The sequence below is a fragment of the Parasteatoda tepidariorum genome, chromosome 5 (assembly GCF_982258835.1).
Source record: "Parasteatoda tepidariorum strain Cologne lab strain chromosome 5, Ptep-v5.0, whole genome shotgun sequence".
NCBI classification, from domain to species: domain Eukaryota; kingdom Metazoa; phylum Arthropoda; class Arachnida; order Araneae; family Theridiidae; genus Parasteatoda; species Parasteatoda tepidariorum.
The window spans coordinates 61829622-61850384 of NC_141759.1; the positions used below are offsets into that span (position 1 = coordinate 61829622).

The 20763-nt window shown below is 30.0% G+C and overlaps 1 protein-coding gene across 4 annotated transcripts in view; it reads right to left on the minus strand.

The window, feature by feature from the left end:
• Positions 1-1523: 1523 nt before the first annotated feature.
• The window catches only part of LOC107440440 (protein Obscurin), a 276955-nt gene continuing 257715 nt past the window's right edge, over positions 1524-20763 (minus strand). For all 4 annotated transcript variants that reach the window (XM_087164070.1, XM_087164068.1, XM_087164071.1 and 1 more), the window contains 9 exons: positions 19386-19517; positions 19128-19292; positions 15572-15755; positions 15156-15438; positions 12261-12441; positions 9576-9651; positions 7627-7776; positions 3774-3962; positions 1524-1873 (listed from right to left, as the gene is read on the minus strand). In XM_087164070.1, the coding sequence (XP_087020196.1) occupies positions 1870-1873; positions 3774-3962; positions 7627-7776; positions 9576-9651; positions 12261-12441; positions 15156-15438; positions 15572-15755; positions 19128-19292; positions 19386-19517 (1364 nt within the window). In that variant the 3' untranslated portion in view covers positions 1524-1869. The remainder of the gene's footprint in view (positions 1874-3773; positions 3963-7626; positions 7777-9575; positions 9652-12260; positions 12442-15155; positions 15439-15571; positions 15756-19127; positions 19293-19385; positions 19518-20763) is intronic.

Below are 20763 nucleotides of genomic sequence, written 5' to 3' on the forward strand. Positions count from 1 at the left end.
TGTCTTTATTTTACTACTTTTTTGGAAATAACTCTCGTAATATTTAGTTTTTTGCATCTATATTTAGCTCTACTTTTAACTTTTTTGTATCTATATTTAACTCAAACCACTGATAATGGCTTTAGAGTTCCATAAGTGGAACTTTACAAATCCATTATATATTTTAGAATTCCTATATTCAAATGTAGTATGAAGTATTATAGGAGTTTGTGTGATTGGCAGAATGCTTAAGTTCGCTGAAAAGAAACAAGACAAAAATTTCTCTGCAGAATTATCATAGGGTGCACTAGAAAGATATCTTTATTCGTTGGAAACTCTGAATAATAGGTATGTACTTTTTTCACCTTTTAAAATTAATCTTACCCATTAAAGTATTTATTATTTAAAAAATTAATGGTTGATAACTTTATATATTTATTAACCTTATATACTAATATTTTGTGATGTAAATAGCTTTTAAAAATTATAACAGTAATTGTGGCGCTTTTATAAAGTTATTTATGTTATTATATACCAAAAAATGGTTTATTTTCTAATAAAACATTAGTTGTTTTGCTAACAAGTTGTTTCCATAAAATATTTTGCAAATAACTATATTGTATTTAAAGAGCTGAATAAGTAACCTTAACTGGTAAAAAATTAAACTTTATTTTATTTTTTACCAGTCAATCTCGATGTTAAAATCATTTTGAAGATGACATAAATGAGATTTGAGAAAAATTTCCCTGAGTATGGTAACTAATTTTGCTGTTTTTGGCAACCTTAATCTAAACGAATTTAAAACTCCTTGTTATAACTCACTAGACATGGGAACTCAATATGAAGGAATGTCCACGAGAAATTATATTTTTGCTGTTCTGATATATCTTCCTGTTTAGCTGATAGGTAATATAAGATATAATAATCTACAAGAATAAAAATAAAGCACAACATTTGCCAACTAGTTTGTTGGTGATCTGTTAAGTCATAGTAAACCTGTAACTTTCAAAACAATTTATTAATTTGTTAAACATAAACAATTTAACCAATTGTATAATGAAAATAAAAAGCTACAATTTAAAGCACTTTATGGGAAAATAAAAACTTTATCTGCTAGGATAAATACCAAAAGCTATTACTCTTTTTTTTCAGGAAGATTTTTCTTAATGGTAGAGAAATAATCAAATTAGTTTAACTTTTGTAGAAATTTGCTTACTTTTGGGAACAACATTCCATAATTATGCAGCCTTGTGTATACGTTTTAATGTTTGTATGTCATGGTCATTTAAAATTTCATTTATTAAACCAAGATTTAAATATTAAAGTTCAAATTATAATTCCCATTGAAAAAGACCTTTTGCTAAAAGTGTCAAACTTGGCAGCTATGTACTAATTATGGGACTTGAATTTATCCTGTGATGCTAAAAATAGTAGCCAGAGAAATCTCCATGTGATTGAATAGGGCACTTAGTGCATTGATAAAATTGAAAGAAAATGTTAACCTGCAAAAATGAAAATTAATGAATAATGAAAACTACAAACAATTTTATGAAAAACTAATTTTAATAGCTCTAATTGCATTTTTATTATTTTATGTAAGTAGTACAACATTAAAACCATTATAATTTACAAATAGCTAAATTGAATATCAGTCAGTATGATTCTCTTCTAGCACTAGCACAGAATGAACCATCATGGATATTTTTAAATTGTTAAAAAAATTTTTTTGTAAAGGAGTAGTTTTTTTTAAACATCTTCATAGTCTTCACATTGAGCACTGTAATAAATAGTCTTTGTCCAATTTTAACTACCGTTAACTTTGGTGGTGTCTTCTGATATATTGATGATGCTTACACTTAATTGTGAGTTTTATGCTTTCCAACAATTTTATTACCTGAAAAGAGAATAAAATATTACTTAGAAAAAACTAAAAATTAAATTTTGCAATGTTTTATTAACAATAAAATTATATTTCATACATAGGGTTACCAAAAATTATGTTTCCAACTTAAATAAATTGGATTGCTCTGTTTTGCTGTTCAGAAAAAGAGAAAAGATTCAAACTAAATGACTTTGGATCAAATGATTAGGTATATTTCTATGTAAAATATTAAACACTTGAGGAGTTATACTAATTGAACTTAAGATGTTAATTAATTAATGTAGATGATATATTTAACTAAAGTTTTCTTTTACAATGCATTCTGGTTTCTTATGAAAAAAAGGGGGAGGGGAGAGAAGGCTTTTCAATCTAGAAAATATGGTCCCAGTAATTTAGCCAATAGAACTTGCTAAATAAGTTAAAATTATTATTTTTCTGCTTTGCTTTTTCTTTGCATACTATGAATGATTTTAATTATTTTTTATAAAGCTGTAAAACTAATTTACCCGAATATTATATCATGCAAAATAAATTTTTACTTTCAAATCAAATATTTTATAATTTAATTTAAAAATTTTGTAGATTTTAGAATATTTTATATGATAATAATTTTAGATGTTAATATTAAAAATTGGGATGGGGTTTAATAGTTCTAGACTAAATAATAACTATTAGACTTCATATTTACAAATTTTTATTTTTTGGCAATTGATATGCATGCACCAATTTTGTTCAAATTTTGGGGATTAAAAGGCAGTTAAACATGATGAAAACACTCCACTTAAAATATTTTAATGCACTTTTCTAAAAATGAGGCTTTTGACTTGGCTGTTATCGCCACTTTACAATTCAATTTATTATTGAAGTATTTTTATTTTTCAACATTTTTTAAAATGCTGTCATTTACTTCAAAAATTACAAAGTGCTAACTGTATAAAAAATGTCTTAATTTTTGATTAAAATAAATTCCAATGTAACTTACAGAATAAGATTTTAAACAATGTTAAAAAATTATTCATTTAAGAACTGTTTAAAAAAAATATTGGATTTAGAGTTCAAAACTTTCAGTTCTTTCTTCAATAGCTTTGTATTTAATGATGACTAGATTGTTTTTTCAGTGATTTAAAACTTTTCATGAAAAATCTTTTAAAACTTCGACTCTGGGACACTAGTGTTCCATATATTTTTTCTGACACTAATTACGAACAAAAATATATTTTGATAGTTTTTAATTATAAAAAACAGTTTAACAGCTACAAAAAATATATTTCAGTTTATCGTAATTATATTTGTACTAAAACATAAAATCCCCAAAAAGTTTTTAAAATTTTTTTTCATTCATATTTAAAAGATTATCAATAATTAATCTTATAAATTAAAGAAGTTTCAGTGATGAATAACTTTCTCTTAGATCTAAATAACTGCAAATTTCAAAATTGTTTGGAAGTGCGCTGTGTTTGGAATATTTTAATTTTTTGGATTAACGCAGAAAAATACACTGGGGTTTCATACTGTATTTCATAACCATAACTTATTTAAATGCCTATTTTAATAATTCATAGTTATTATTTTTCATTTATTTTGACCTAAGTTAATACAAAATAATTGAAAAAAAATATGGAAAAAGTGTTATAAAAATTTTACATCCAAAGGATAACTTAAAAATACACAATTGATGCAATAAATCAATCAATAAAAATCCTTTTATTTTTTAACTATTTTTTTCTCACCAAAGCATTTTTTTAAAAACAGATATTGCGTTTATGAGTGGTTTGTTCAAACATTTGCAACTGAAATGATGTGTATTTTGCAATAGGAGCATTCATAATGTCATTAGTTATTACGTCTAAAAATGTATACGAACTGCAAAAGATATGGATTAGAGGCTAACTCTTTTTTTTTCTTGTATTACCTTGTTTCAGATTTTCCAAATATGTTCAACAGATGAGAAGGTGTGGACTTGCTTTTCAAGGAATGGAAGCATTCCGAAAATTCTCTGAGATTGTGTGAGAGGAAAACTGCGTGTTCTCTTTTCTTGATCATGAATTCATTAGGTAATAGCCATTTATTTTCGAAACATTCTTCTGCCGTTGGTCTTTTCCTGAAATAAATTTATTATTTGTTACTTAAGTAATAAGCATAAACATAGCAAGGAAAAAAAATTTAAATATCTTGAAATATTAAATACAGAAATATGAATTGTTACAGCTTGAGATAAAATAAATTATAATTCGAGAACTATTGAAGAATTATTCTAGATAGGATTTTTACAAAATTTATTAAATGATATATAGACACAGTGCACGTGTACTACCTCCTCCCAAGACAGAGTGAAATGAGGGAGTAACTTTGAAATTTCAAATGAGTTGCAGGGTTATTCCAGACCTTTTGTAAAGTTAAAAATTACGTAAAATTGTAAAATATGATTTGATTGTTTAAAAAATCACAAAAACCAGTAGTCTGTTTAAATTTTTTTGAGAAATTGTAAAAGATCTATTTGTGATATCCTAAATATGTGAAAATGAAGTCCTGGTTTTGTAAAAACCAAATAAAACATGTCTTTTAAGGAGCGTTGCTTTTAAATTGTAAATTAAATCTCAAGAATTTTACTGTTTTTCATAAGAAAAATCTTGTGAAAGGTCCGCTTTCACGATAATTTTGTAAAGGGTCTATTTTAACTACAACAATTTCTAGAAAGTTAAATTTAATCAGCATTTGCAGAATTTTTCAAGGAAGCTATGGATACTAGTTAAGAAACTTGTAATTTAATATAATATTATGAAGAGCTTAGTGGATGAAGCAGGTAAGTGACATTTTCAGGGGTATTTATTAATCAGGGAAAATAACAACATAAAATGGTCGCGTTAATGTAAGTATGTTTAATGTAGCCAAATTGTTTTTGATTTCACTTTATGTTAAACATAATTTATCCACATTAGTTTTGAGTATTTTTGCCTTTTTCTTTTCTAATTACAGGGATGAGATTCTTCCGAGGATTCGCGGATTTCCACTTTTTTTCAGATTTTTCCATTTTTCCCGCTAATTTCCGCTGAAATTGTTTTTTGCACAAGTTAAAATATTTTATGAGGAATTTAATTTTCCGCGGAGCGAAATTATTGAAGTCCTTATTCCTCCCTCTGAAGTTTCTCTAAAAATCATTTCCTTGGGATAAAACTGGTTGACCTTCATACAGGGATGAGATTTTTTTAGCTTTTGTCTCTCGAATTTCAGCCTTTTTATCAAAAACTCCGATTCTCTAAAAGTTTCGTTTTTTTATTAATATCCCGCTTTTTTTTTCTTTTTTTAAAAATTCAGTCGTTGAAGAAAAATAATTATATTTATTTACGATTTTCAAAGATAAACAGAAAATTCAATCTACGCCCTAGCTGCTAACCCTTCCGCATTTTTACTTATATTAGCTATTTTCTCCAATTTCACGCACAGAAAATAAGATTTTCCGTATTTTTTATCCGTCGGCTGGATAGCTCGTATTTTCGTAATTCAGACGTCGCTGCTTCTTTAATTCTGGCGTAAAAAAACAAAACAAAAAAAAAAAAAGAGAACAAAAATAGAGGTGTATTTGCTGTGAAAATTTTTATTTGCTCATTCAATTAATCTTGTAAATTTTTATTTATTATGTCTAAACAAAAACAATACAAACAAGCCTTTTAGGAATCCCAAGTCCAGACTCTGCAAATATCTTGATTTTTATTCACGCGATTTTAATATCAATCATCGATTTTCGTATTTACCTGATTTAAAAGTTGCGCATTGCGATTCTTATTTACGAGATTTAAAAGTCCAATATCGTGTTTTGTATTTATGCATTTTTGAAATCGCGATTTCATTATCACACCTCGATTTTCGTATTTACCTGATTTAAAAGTTGAACGTTGCGATTCTTATTCAGGCGATTTAAATATTGTACAGTGCGATTCTTACTTACGAGATTTAAAAAATCAATATCGCGATTTGTATTTACGAGCTTTTAAAACCCTATGTACCTATTCATATTCACGCGAGCTTAAAATCCAATGTCGTGATTCGTTTTTGCGGTTGTAATATCGCACGATTTAAAAATTATGCATCGTGATCTAAAAATTAAAAAATCATGATTTGTATTTTCGCATTTTTTAAATTCGATGTAGAGTTTCATATTTACGTGATTTAAAAGCCTCATATCGGGATTTATAATCACATGGTTTACAAAATTAATAATCGCACTTTTTTTGTCAAATTTTTGTGAGTATATATATATATATATATATATATATATATATATATATATATATATATATATATATATATTTTTATTTTTTATTTTTTTTTTTTTTTCTTTTTTCTTGGATTTCCTCTTTTTTACTTTCTGACTACTCTCATCCCTGTAATTAGGTTGTGGTAAATAGAAAAAAGGCAAGGAAGTAAATCTATAATTAAATAGTTTGGATACCACTTTTTTCCTTCTTACTCTGTTTATAGCTACTCTGAAAAAGTCACTTACCTGGTACATCCACTCAGCTCTTCATATCTAAGAACATTACATAAATTTTAAGGATATTTGTATAACTGGGAAATATAAACTGAAAACCTAGTATGGTGCAGTAGTACAGTAGACTGAAATAATTAAATAATAATTTCCGAACAAATTTTGTTGTAGTACAGTACGGAACCCGTTAACGGAACCCGTACGGAACCAAAAAACCGGAACGAATTTCAATACATTTTCCCGCCATTTTAAAAAAATTTTTTTTTTTTTCCTCATAGGATTTTAGGATTTTTCGTTCTTTTTTTAAAGATGTTTACCTTACCATCATTTTGAGAATAATCATTAGTGTATTACTTCATCGTTTTTTCTTCTTTTTAAGATTATTTTTTTTAGCTCGGTTTAACAATAAAAAAAACGGCTTTTTGTAGCGATTCAGTAAACCGGAAAAATCAGTTATCCGGAATAGCGATGGTCCCGATCGTTCCGGATAATCGGTTCCCTAGTGTATTTCTATTAGTCTTCAAAGCAGTAAAAAAGTTTTGTGTCTGACTTACACAAATGGAGTGTCAGATATGATTTTAACCTCTTCAGAACCATTATCACATATAAGTGATCACATGATTCTCCCTTCATGTTATCATATATGAAATGAACCTTTCATACTCTAATGGCCCAAGATCACATGGATGTGATCTCAATACTTAGGGGTTCAAAAACCTCCTATAAATTATCCATTAATAATCCTCCATTACATATGAATGCTTTTAATATTTATTCTTTGAATATTTATCAAAAATGAAAATAGAAAAGTATACACATTCGGAAAGGAAGGTCGCTAATTAATATTAAAGTGAGGAAAGAACAAAAATAAAACAAATCGCAGTACATGAAGGTAAATGTAATAAACAGCAAAGCTAGTTGGATTGCAGAAGGAAACATTGAGAATGTGAAGGCAAATGTTAAAAACACCTTCAAATTTCATTTCCCATTTAAACCTGTTTTGCTATTTATTGCATTCGCTTTCCTGTACTGTGAAATGTCAGATCTTGATGTTTTTGTTTTTATCCTCACTTAAATATGATTTTGCATACCAAATGTATATACTTTATTTTTTCATTTTTGATTAGGATTCTAATAATATGTATGAAGTGCGGTCTCAGCAGAACTGTCAAATAATATTCTTTTTAAGCTCTGATAAAAGATTTTAAATCTCAGATCACTCAGAGTTGATGTTGATGCCTTATTATTTTTTTTAGCTTTACTGCTTAACTTAACTTACTGAGGTGTCCTTTTGAAGAGTTGCATGAGGAAATGCGTTGCTTCTGGAGTAACTTCTTTATAAAGATGATCAAAGTGGTAACGGACAAACAAGATATTATCCTTGGTCTCTTGTTTGGATTCGCCGAGGAAGGGAGAAACACCACTTAATCTGCAAAACATAACAGAATTATGATGGAAATTAGTTGATAATGTTCTATTCTCTGCATTAAAATTTAGGTTGGGATGAAATTTAGGTCGGTGAAAAAGTTTCTTCAGGCTACCATGCTGTTTAATCGAGCTAAAATATCTATACAAACATAAAAGCACTGTTTAAATAAGAAGTGCTTTTGGGTCTGTTTAGTTTATAGGTCATAAGCCCGAAGCAAGTTTAGCTTTTGAAAAATCTATATATATATATTTCTCTTACACGGCGACAAAAAAAGCCTCATTACAACTCCCCGAATGGCAACGCTAGAAAATCGACCAATGATTGCCGCTAAAAATGTCACATGCCAAATCTAGCTGAGGTGGCTCAACATATAGCGTTTTTAAAAACGGAAACTGAAATAACCAGAGAGAGCATTCTCACCAATGGGATCTCTTCCGAAATTCACCCTATCAGCCGCGGCAATCTCATACTATTAAGCTAGGCAGAAGTGAGTAGTCTTTGTCGATAGATCTCTATTTCAGTATTTTGTCGAAAGCGCTTTTTTTCACGAATTAATTACGAATTTATTTGGCGATTTTTGATATCTATCACGAATTTATTTATTTTATTATTGTTATGAGTTATTCATTGAAAAACGAGTCTCAGTCGTGCTGTTACGCTTTTAAGATTTTATACTATAGCACATTTCTAATAGGTTTAACGAATTACATGTCATTTATTTGAATTCAAATTTATTTTAATGACTTAGTATTTACTAAAAATTGTAATTTTTTTTTTAAAAAAAAAGTTGTTATATGGATTTGAATGATTGTTTTGAATTCTTAGAATTTTGTGCATTTGCAATGCACCTAAGTTAGTAGCGAGCGAAGGGAGCTTGGTTTGTGAAGCAAACCATATAAGATTGCATAGCAATTTTCGGGGGTTGGCGAGCGTTAGCGAGCAGGGGGCGCAGCCCACTAGTGAAATTAGTTTTTTTTCTTCTAAATTTTCTGTTAAAAACATATATTGTAGAATGTATTCAAATTCATGTTAGGCTCTTAATTAAATAAAATTTGTATTTGATCATTTTAATGAAACCAAATATCTTTTTCTCATACTGAGACAAACCTTCAGTTCGAAATTTGGCTTTCCATTTAACGTAATTTACATGATCTGGTCAGAGCCTGGCTATAGTGAGCATGGGCCCTGGGTCTGGACTTTGATTAAGTCAAAGATGTCACATTTCTTTAAAAATAAATTCTCAAATAATCAGCAAAACCTGTATAAAATTTGAAAATCGTACCTTTTTCTATGCTAAAAAATATTCACAATGATGAATGTATGGAATATTATCAGTATTTTTGAAAATAGGTAAAAAAAAATCTAATTCTAATTATATTATCCATATAAATGTAGTATAAGCATAGAAACTGAGAGAATTTTGCTCACTAATAATAAATAAGTAATTAATAATAAATCAAACAATGTTTTACTAAATGTGGAAGTATGCATATCAATTAATAAATCAGTAAAGAATAAAAGAAAACACTGTTAAAAACAAATATTTAGTGCCTCGCCAGACATTGTGCCTGGGAGCGCAATGTATGAGATATATATATATACATAATTTCTAGATTTAGATCTTTTTAATGAATTTATAAAAATAGAAGTACGCATAAAAATTTAAGATGATGCAAACTTTTTTTTATTTCAATTATTGTTTGTAAAATTCAAGACTGATAAATTTTTTAATTAGAGAATTCTTAACTTAGTGGTACTGAAAAAATGAGAGCTTATGTATAAAAATGAGGTTTACTCACAAAATGTAAGTTAAAACTCCCACTCCCCAGATATCAGCTGGTGTGTGAACTTCTTCTCCTTTAATAACTTCAGGAGCTGTAACAAAATTTTGTTTAAATTATTACTTTAGATATTATTAGCATGTTATTTACAATTTTATTATATATTATTTTCATTGTTCTTTTTATTTGATTATATTTTGATCTTTGTAAAATTAATTATTTGAAAATATATTGATATGAAATTGAATTGCTCATCAAAGAATAGTTATTGAACCAGATACATCAATAACCATACTTTTTATCAGAGAACAAATAGGTCATCAAGAGTCTAATTAATAGGAAATAATAGTGTAAACCCTTATTTTTAAAAATCAAAATTTATGGTAACAGCCTTAAAAGGGAATAACACAGTACAATTTTCAAAAAAATTATTGCATTTTTTGACAGTTTATAATTTTAGGATTATTGTATCAAAATATTGAATTGATTTTCGCAAAATTGTTGTAATTAATTAATAATGTATAGTAATAATTAACAACGTAAGTTATCATGACAGTTTTAAAGGGGAATAAGAAAGTACAATTTTCCAAAAAAAAAAAAAAAAAAAATGCTTTTTTCTTCAGTTTATTATTTTAAGATTATTGTATCAAAATATTGAATTGATTTTCGCAAAAGTGTTGTAATTAATTAATTAATATTGTATAGTATTAATTAATTAATGTAAATTATGGTAACAGCCTTAAAGAGAAACAACACAGTACAATTTCCAAAAAAATTGGGAAAAAAATTATTGCATTTTTCGACAGTTTATCATTTTAAGATTGTATCAAAATACTAAATTGATTTTCGTAAAAATGTATAAGTTACAGCATATGTCGAACAGGACACGCTGAGCAAGTGAACTTGTCCATTCAGTTTATTAATGGATTTGCTTACCCCTATCAAAACATACTATACTATTAGTAAAATACTATTATTTTAGCTATTTTATTGAAATAGTTTGTTTAAATTATGAAGGAAAAAGAATTAACGATACTTTCAATATAAATAGTTGAAATTGCTTCTTATTTAGCTGTAAAAATTTCGAATGAATTTTGCAAAAGGTTCTTGACAGTTATGGAACTAATAAAATAAACGTAGGCCCAGCAGCCAAAGAATATGCTCAAAATAAAGATAACCACAGAATTTTGGCTGAAACTTTAATAACACATGAGGAGTCACTTAAGGGTAAATCGACAAGGGCTAAATTAGCATTTGGGACTGCTGACAATGCTAGAGGAAATATGGACCTGGTATTGATGCATTATAGTTAGTTAAAAAAAAATTCATAAATTTTTATGGATTATTGATCATAAAATTTTAAACGCAATTTACTCAAAACTATGCTTTTCTTGCTTGCTGTATCTGTAACTAGCACAATTTTCCACCAATTTAAATCAAATTTCAACACAAAATACATTTTTAAATATAGTTTTCAGTTCACATAGGGATATTTAATTGGGTTAACTAGTTTTGAGTTATTAACTTATTTTATGTCGTTTACTGAATTTTTTTCCCAAAGCACTGTCATTTTGTGTAAAAAAAATATTTTTTAAAAATCATATGTGCAACGAAAACTACATTCATGTTTAAAAAAATCAAAAAGGAATCATATTTAAATGTTTTTTTTCTTCAACTTATGAGTACAGCAGTTTTGGATAATATAAAAATAAATAAGGTATAAACACTATATTATATAAATTTGTGTATTTGTAACATGATAGAATGAAGATTAAAATATGTACAATAAAGTTAAAAAAAATGTATGAAGTTAATCCCAGTTGTTGCAAAATACATTAAAAAATCCTTTATTACAGGCTTCTACTGTGTCGTTCCCCTTTATCAATGGTAAAAAAATTGATAAACTTGATTCTTGCAGTTACTTCAACTTATTTTATCAAGAGAAAACAGTTTCTAGTCTTAGGCGGTTTTAAAGTTATTGCTGTTCAAATTGGAAAGAGAAAAAAAAACTATTTAACTATTTAATAACTAAATACTCTAAAGAAAAACCTTAACTTTATTACCTACCAGATGAACCACTGAAAATATATTATGAAATTTCATGCAAAGTATCATAATATCCTGTACCTTTGGATTTAAAATTATGTTGTCCTAGACTGGACACTAAAATTTGTTCTTAATATGTTATGAACATGAGTCATGGGGCCGCCATAGCCTGGTTGGTAGGGCGTTGGGCCTATGTCCAAGTTGACATGAGCTCGATCTCCGCCGACCGAAGATTCCCTTTGTAAGTAAATGGTGACTGGTGCACGTTATATCTGTCGGTTCACAAAGTCCTCCAAGTTCCAATAACAAATCAATACTTCTATTAGGAATTGGAGATTGATCGTTTTTCTGGTTCAGGTCAAAATAACGAGCTGTGGATGAATAAACGGGTTCGCCCCATTAAACGGGCTGTGGCGTATCTGTGTGTGTGGCTGAAGTCATATTCTTGATCATATATGGCGCCCTGTAAAACAAGAAACGCACCCTCTTCCTTAAATTCGTTTGGTTCCAACAAGCAGGCTTGCTGATATAGGCAGGTGACATTGGAAACAACAACAGCATTGTTAGAACTCTCATCAAAATCACGATCACGCGAATAGTGAATTCATAAGGATAAAAAGTTTTTTTTTTATTATTTATTTATGGGAAGAGGATTACCTAAATATTCCAGGTCGCCATTGACTTGAACTTTAGCCCCTTCTTCTGGAACGTATTGAGCAGAGCCGAAATCGACAAGCTTGATGTTAGGGTGATGCCGATCTTCCATGACTACGTTGTCCGGTTGAAGCTCAAAATAGCAAATGCCTCTGAAGTGTAAATATTCCAAAGCATCTATCACCTAACCAAAATAAATAATAGTTATTAATTCATAACATACGACCAGGGCTCGAAGAACCGCCCGTCCTCGGCGGTCAAAAATTCCCCGCGGACACCGAATTTCTCCCGGTAATGTTCGTGATACATTTTCAATTTTTGTTGTCTTACAAGAGTAGCACCTCACTTCTAAAATGACCCTCTAATCTAGAAATACAGCGTATCGTACTGCGTATGGTGGAATTTATGTTTTCTTTGTCTGGGAGTACTGTAGCGGTTGAAAGGGGCTTTTCAGCAATGAACTTACAAAACAACACATTACGTACTGGTCTTAAACAAGAAGCGTTAAACGCAATTATGAACATCTACCTAAATGCAAAACCCCTTCCAAATTTCTGTGCAGAAACCTCTGTAAATCATTGACCTGATTGTGGAACTGGTAAACGTCATATTTGATTCATTTAAAAAAACGCAGTGCCCTCGGATAAACTGACCTTCCAGATAACTTGACTTTTGTCATTTAAATTATTTCATGAAATAAATACTAGGTTATTATTAGTAACCTAGTATTTCTCTTATTACTGTATAATGTAATCCTAGTATTTGTAATCCTAGTAACTACTAATTCATTGTGCAATTTATATAAATATTTGTAATAAATAGGAGAAAATTATGTTTTTATTTATTTAGAAGCTACGGGTTAGTTTCAAATGAGGACGGTACATTGCTGGACATGCGTCCTCGGGGACGGGTAAAATTTCTGAGTTTTTTCGAGCCCTGCATACGACAGTTATTGATACGTGATAACGCTATCCTCATTTTATATTTTCGATTAAAAGGAATAACTTTTTGAATGGAAGCAAATTTTTTACTTTTAGTAAAAGAAAAAAAAAGTAGAAGGCAACAGAAGTTAATATTTTCTATTAAAAAAAAGTCAACACATAGGTTTTTATTGTTTTTCTGTTGCAGAGTCTGCCTGTTTAATCAGTAGCACAAGTTATTTTCCACTAAAACAAATAACGAAAAAAAAGACATTAAACTTATCGAAATTTTTAACTGGGTGGACTATGCCTGTAATGAAGGGGCTTATAAAATTTGGAGACAGCGTTACATAAAGTTGGAGCACTTCAATATTTATTTCACGTTTACATAATTTATAGGAATTTGTGACGAGTTAGACTCCCTCGTGGTGTGTTGAGTTACTTTGTAAAAATGTTATGCTAATTCCAATAAAAATAAGTGTTACTCTTTTAAAAACAGTTCGATTTGGTTAGATAAAACTCTTTGCTGAACCGTTTCGACATGAACTTTTTTTATCCGCACAGCTAAAATCTGGCGAAATAAGAATTCAGTTAGAGCGGGGAATGAGTGAAGAGTTGGAGACAAATTTAGAATGCAATGAGGAGGTGGAATAATTTTTTGGAGCAATTATACTGACATTGTGTCTATGACATGGCTTAGGATTGGAGGGATTAGGATTAGGATCTTCTATCCAATGACTCCCGGTCGCAGATATAGAGCAGGACATTTTTGCATAGAGCAAATAACCTTTCTCAAGCATTCATATTGATTTTTCTTCCATTTATTAAGCTACATATACATAGGGTGACCAGACGTCCCCGATTTCCGGGGATTGTCCCCGGCAAGGACCTCGTGTCCCCGGTCGCTTTGCGTCCCCGGTTATAAAATTCAAAAATTTTGTATAAAATATTTGATAAAAATATGTTATATGTAATTTTTATTTTCTCAAAAATTTTCATACAAATTAATGTAAGCATTGAAAATTAAATGTAAACTAGTTTTTAAGAACACACTATAACTTATACTACAGAAATTTTGGAACACATAACTTTAATATCTAGTTATGTTTACATTTTTACTAGTGGGAAATAAACTAGTGGGATGTATGCCTTATGAGGAATAATTTTAGGGGGCAACATTCGTTTCGGCCCTTAGAAGGTCCTGTGAGAGATAAAAAATAATTCAATATATAGAAAAATCGCTATTTTATTACTTCAATGCAGATTATTAGTTATTGTAATTATCTCATACTCCAATTAATTTTGTGGTACTTTCACGTACTATATAATGCATATTTATTGTCAAAATTGATTTCGAAAATTTTATATATCTGCAGTTTTTCAGAAAAAATAATTAATTACTAATAAATAAATAAAAAATAATTAATAACGGTTAATTTAATAAAAAATTGACATCAATTTTTTTTTTTCAAAATTTTTTCCACATTAATTGGAGTATGTAATAATTGCAAATCAATTAATTAATAAATAATAATTAATTAATGATTAATTAATAATTAATTGGAGTATGAGACAATTACAATAACTAATAGTCTGCATTGAAGTAAAAAAATACCGATTTTTCTATATATTGAATTACTTTTTATCTCTCTCAGGACCTTCTATGGGCCGAAACGAATGTTGCCCCCTAAAATTAGTCCTCATAAGGCATACATCCCACTAGTTTATTTCAAAATTGGCGAGTCACACTTCCCTAGTTTCCCTTGTAAGTTGATCCTAATGATCAAGCACAAATATGGTAAAAGCAATTAAATTCCCTCTTTATAAGTTTATCACTCGCATAAGTTCCACAAGTGGTCAAATTACGCAGAATTCACTTGTAGATACAAAATATAATTTATTATTTTTTTTAAAAAAATGATTGACACTTTGTGACGCTTGTTATTCAGACTAGAATAAATATCTAATCATAACTTACTTGATGTATAATTCTCGAGACCAAGTCTTCAGTGTATAGAGGACGCATTGACAAATAAGATATAACATCAATTCCGGAAAGTTTTTCCATTACGAAAAACATAGAAGTTTTTGATGCGCTAACGGAATGGAGGTTGGCAATTTTTTCATGCTGGAGGGATTTGTATATTTCTAATTCCTTTTGAGCAGCTTGTCCGGCAGGACCATTAAGATCCAGGGCTTTGGCAACGAATGTGCCACTGATCTTCTTCTGCCAAACTTTCATTACTAAAGAAAATCTTCCCCTGTAAAACAAGATATTTTTTTTTAAAGAGAGAGTTTTAATTTAAGTATAATATTAACACAAATTTAAGTTAGAGTGCATATATTAAGATGATGCAAAGATAGTAGAGCATGTAAAGATGAAAAAGCACTAACTTGGCTACTTCAGATATATAATTATAAAGCTCTGTGGGTTCAGCTTCTTGAACCACAACGGGTTCATCTTCTCTACCATAATCAAGCTTCATGCGTTCCATAGCATCTAAGATTAATTCTTGTCCACTATCCGTTTGGTCTTGTTGAAACTTTTCTGCCCTTCCGAGCTCTATTTTTGGCGAGGCTGATGAAGAATAAAAAGTATTCACAATTATTTTACGAATACCTATAATATTACAATAATTAAAAAAAAAAATAAATCATACAGAGCCGTAGTGGCTCAGGGAATAGAGTGCTCGCCTCCCAATGAGGTGACATGGTTTCGTTCCCAGCGATTGCTGGTCGCTACGATTTCCGCACCCGGCTCGCACCGATCACTGTCCTCAATGGTAGACGAATCATGGGTTAGAGTCCCCTTGACTCCAGACTAACCGTGGGAGGTTTTCATGGTTTTCCTCTCTATGCAATGCAAATACGGGTTAGTTCCATCAAGAAGTCCTCTACGGAGGCAAATTTCTTCCACTATTTGATTCAGAAGTTCCATTGTCTTCTGGATTGGATTCAAAATTACAAGGCTATGGAGTTGAACTTTGGTAGTCGTAAACTAAAAATTTTGTCGGCTGTTCAACGACGGTTATAAAACATAAAATACAATAACACAAATAAAATTTGGTTTGAACTATATATGCTTAGATCTTAAATTAAATCATTCTTAAACAATCTAAATGTGTTTTTTTTAGTTCTTTAACTATTTATCGATTATTGTAAACTCTGGAAAAAAAATTTTAAACTTTATTCAATTTTAAGTGTCAAAGCTGCCCAAAGATATGGATTGAATACGTGTGTATTGAAAAAACTCAAACGTTCTTAAAAGTGTTTCATTTTCTTTATGGCACTTAAAAGAGTTATTCAGTAAATATGTAAACACTAACTATAACCTAAATGTAACTTAACTCTGTAGATGTAAAAACAAACTTTAAATTCAAAAGTAGATATAGAAATAATTCAAAATCATAATTATTATAATTTTTTTAAAGTTAAATTTTTATCTATCTTTCAAATTTTTGCGCTAGAGGTTATGCTATAATTTATTATATAGGACTTCGTTTCGTACTAAAAGTACACTCTCAGAAATAAAACTCACTTTTGACGATTCAGCAATCCTTGTGCTTTATTTCGTTAAATTTGAGAATCCATCTCGAAATCACGTGATATGTGACGAAACGTGAAGGCTCAAATATATGACGATAATGATTCCTAAACTCGGATCCTCATTGTAGTGCATTGTGAGAGATAGTTAACTAGAATGAAGATTAGACGATCGAAACTAAAATGAGGAAATTTTTATTTACTTTTGGCGAAGAAATGGCGATAGTTATTTCGTCACTCTGACGAAATGTATTTCGAAAATAAGGAAAATTTCGTGTAATTTGAGTATCTATTTTTAACAGTGCATTAGTTCTTTTCCATGTAATAAGTAGCTTGTCCTTATTCAATAGATTTTACACAATTTTTTTTTAAAGTAATTGTTGAGTTTGAAGTTTTCAAATACTTTTACCCTCTTGTTGAAAAATCGAAAAGAAATCAATCGAAGAGCCAGGACAAAAACCAATTCAAAAAATTTGGATTTATTGGTTTAATATCCCTTTAGGATCGGTGGATGGAGAAAAAGCGGTTCCCCAGGCCCGCAACGTTCCGAAGGTATCGAACTGAGATCACATCCGTGTGATCTTGGGCCGCTGGAATCAGAAAGGCTCGTTTCATATATGATATCGTGGGCCATGAAGGAAGAATCGCGTGGAAGGTATGTGATCATGTTTCTGATTTGGAGTTAAACAAATTTGTGTCTATTAATGTTAAGTAGTTTACATTTCCTCAACGTTCCTTGGTGTAGTACATTTTGGGGATGATATTTGCGTCAAAGTAAGGGAGAATATAATTCTACGCGAGTCGTCTTTTTGTAATAATTCAATCATTTATACATAAAATAGCTAATTTCGAGATCGTTTTCAAGTGAAACTACTGAATCTTTTTTTCAAGATATTTTTTTGCTTGTATTCATAACAAGGACAAATTATTATTATTTTTTTTTGAAAACCAATGTAGTTAATTAGGGAAAAAAACCTTTAATGAAAGTATTTCAAAAATAAAATCATATAATTGAAAAGCTTTGTGAACCAAGTAAGTGACATTTTCAAAGCTAGTAAAATCAGGGTAAGAAGAAAACAAACTGGTATTCGAACTATTTCTTTATAGATTTACTAGTGGGCTGCGCCCCCTACTCGCTAACGCTCGCCAGCCCCAGAAAATTGCTACGCAACTTATATGGTTTGCTTCGCTCGCTACTAACTTCGGTACATTGCAAATGCACAAAATTCTAAGAATTCAAAACAATAATTCAAATCCATATAAAAACTTTTTTTTTAAAAAAAAATTACATCTTTTTAGTAAATACTAAGTCATTAAAATAAATTTGAATTCATTCGTTAAACCTATTAGAAATGTGCTATAGTATAAATCGTGATATAAATCAAAAATCGTCAAATAAATTCGAAATATATAAATTCGTGAAAAAAAGCGCTTTCGACAAAATACTAAAATAGAGATCTATCGACAAAGACTACTCACTTCTGCCTAGCTTAATAGTATGAGATTGCCGCAGCTGATGCTCTCTGGTTATTTCATTTTCCTTTTTTAAAAGGGCTATATGTAGAGCCTATGCCCGGTGGCTGAGCGGTAGCGCTTCGCGCTGTCGTGCCACAGGTCCTTGGTTCGATCCTTGGGCCGGGCAAGGCCGACTCAGCCTTTCATCCCTTCAGTGGGTCGATAAAATGAGTACCAAGCATGCTTGGGAACTAACACTGGGGGTTCCGCGTTCGGCTGACCACCTGACCGGAACATATGCTCCTGCACCCCAGAGCCCAAGGTCAAGAAAACTGAGATGGGCACAGTCGGCCTTGGCCCTCTTAATGGGCTGTCGCGCCACTGAGTTAGTTAGTTTTATATGTAGAGCCACCTCAGCTAGATTTGGCATGTGACATTTTTAGCGGCAATAATTGATCGATTCGCCGTGTAAGAGAAATAGTAACGTAAACAAAACAAAGCAAACGTTGCCACCGGCGGAAAAGAAATGTAGCCAAAATTTGGGAGCCACGTAAGAGAATTATATATATTAGATTTGAAAGCGGGCCTTATGAATTTTTATTTACTATTGCCTAATTTAAAATAAAAATCATGCAAGCTTACTCCAAACTAATGGGGATAAGTTTTAAGTTAAAATTAAAAAGATGAAACGATCCTGTTACATTAAACATACTCTTATTGATGAGACTACTTTATATTATTTTCCCTGATTAATAAATATCCCTGAAAATGTCACTTACCTGGTTCTTCCAATAGGCGTTTGAGAAACGTATTATAAGTTACGAAAATTTTAGGACCTAGATTCACGAAAACCGCACAAGAGACCAAACCACCTATCTAAATTCAGTGAACTGGATCTTAATTTATTCTTTATCTGAAGTTAAAAATAATTAAGTACAGACTAAGCACTAACCTTCTGCCAGAGTTAATATAGGTTCAGATGGTAAACTGAATTCACTCCAACCGAAACTGTTCACAGCAGAAATATGGAAATAGTATGTAGCTCCAGGCTTCAAATTTCGAACTAGATAAAACTCATGAGAAATATTGTTGGCTATTTTCGTCCACGATTCAGCACCTAAAAGGATATATATATATATGTATATAAAAATTTCTCAACTGTTTCTTTAAAGTATTTATTATAGATTTCGAAGAATGATAATAAAGTTACCTTCTTCCTTATGTTCCAAAGAATAGCCAAATATTGGACTAAAGCTGTCGATCTTTGGTGGCATCCATGTCAAATAAATTTCAGTATCTGATATTTTATCTGCTATTGGAGGGTCCGGTTTAACAGATACACCTGTACACATGAAAATAACTATAAATTAAGGTGAAAAAAGGAGCATACCTACAAACTCTTCCGGATTTTCCAGAAGATTTTAATTTAATGTGGAAGCAAAATTTTTGCATTCATGTTTGATTCCTGTTTTAACAAATTCGATTTAATATATTTTTTTAACACTACAATTACATTTAAATAGTTTAAAGATACATAAATAAAACCAGCTAGATTTTTTTCATTGCGTTTTTAGTGATGGCGAAAAAGATATTTATTATTTGTCTACACTACAATATCACTTCAATACTTATTTCACTATCACTAGGAAATTTTTTTTTGAGAAGCAAAAATCTTGGAAGGTATGAAAGCAATGGTAAAATAACGATAATTATTTGTTTTTCCATAATAAGTTGTAGAGTGGGCTGACAGTAAAAACACGGTTTCCAATAGAACCACTTTGCGAAAGGACCAAGTGTGCACGGTAGTGTGATTCTCTTTAAACTGTTCTACCAAAAAGTGCTCGAATTCTGGCGCAGGTATATCCTGTGCCTTATTAAAATTGTGATGGCATGTCTTCGGATCATCCTCAGGTATGTTTCCTAGACCATCACCTATAGCACACTAGTTCGACCTAAATAGAGTACTACTATTACTATTCCCCGTAATGAAACAAATTTTTTTGAAAACTCTTTTCTAAGTACTAACACTCGTCAAGAATACCAAAATTAAATCTATGAAACTACTTTGTTGATATTTCGTTCGAGAACGCCATTTTTATGATTCCTCACTATCGCTTCTCGATTCTTAGCTTTCTATCTTGATCAATTTTGCAAGCAATTCTCTGTTGTTTTTTTCATTGATTCATTATTATTTTCAACTACATAGTTATAAAACAAAGTATTAAATTAGTATTAATGTAGTGTAAGTTCCAAATAAAACATTTTATGAAAAACTAGAAAATAGTATTGAATATTTTACGCTAGATTTACGGGACGCGCCATTTTGACGCATTTCGAATTTTATAAGGAAAATTACAAAACTCTTTTGCATTTTTATTTTATCTCTTGTAATAACTTTTATGCATTGATCGAGGTAAATATATATTGAAGTCTATTTTTTTCAAAAGCTTTGAAATATCGAAATTCTCTTTGTGGTGTACCTATACCCTATCTCTACGGATATGCGTCAATTTGACGCAATCGTAATTTAGACAATATTTTGAGTAAACATGTAAATATCACATCAATAATAAATAGGAATGTACCGA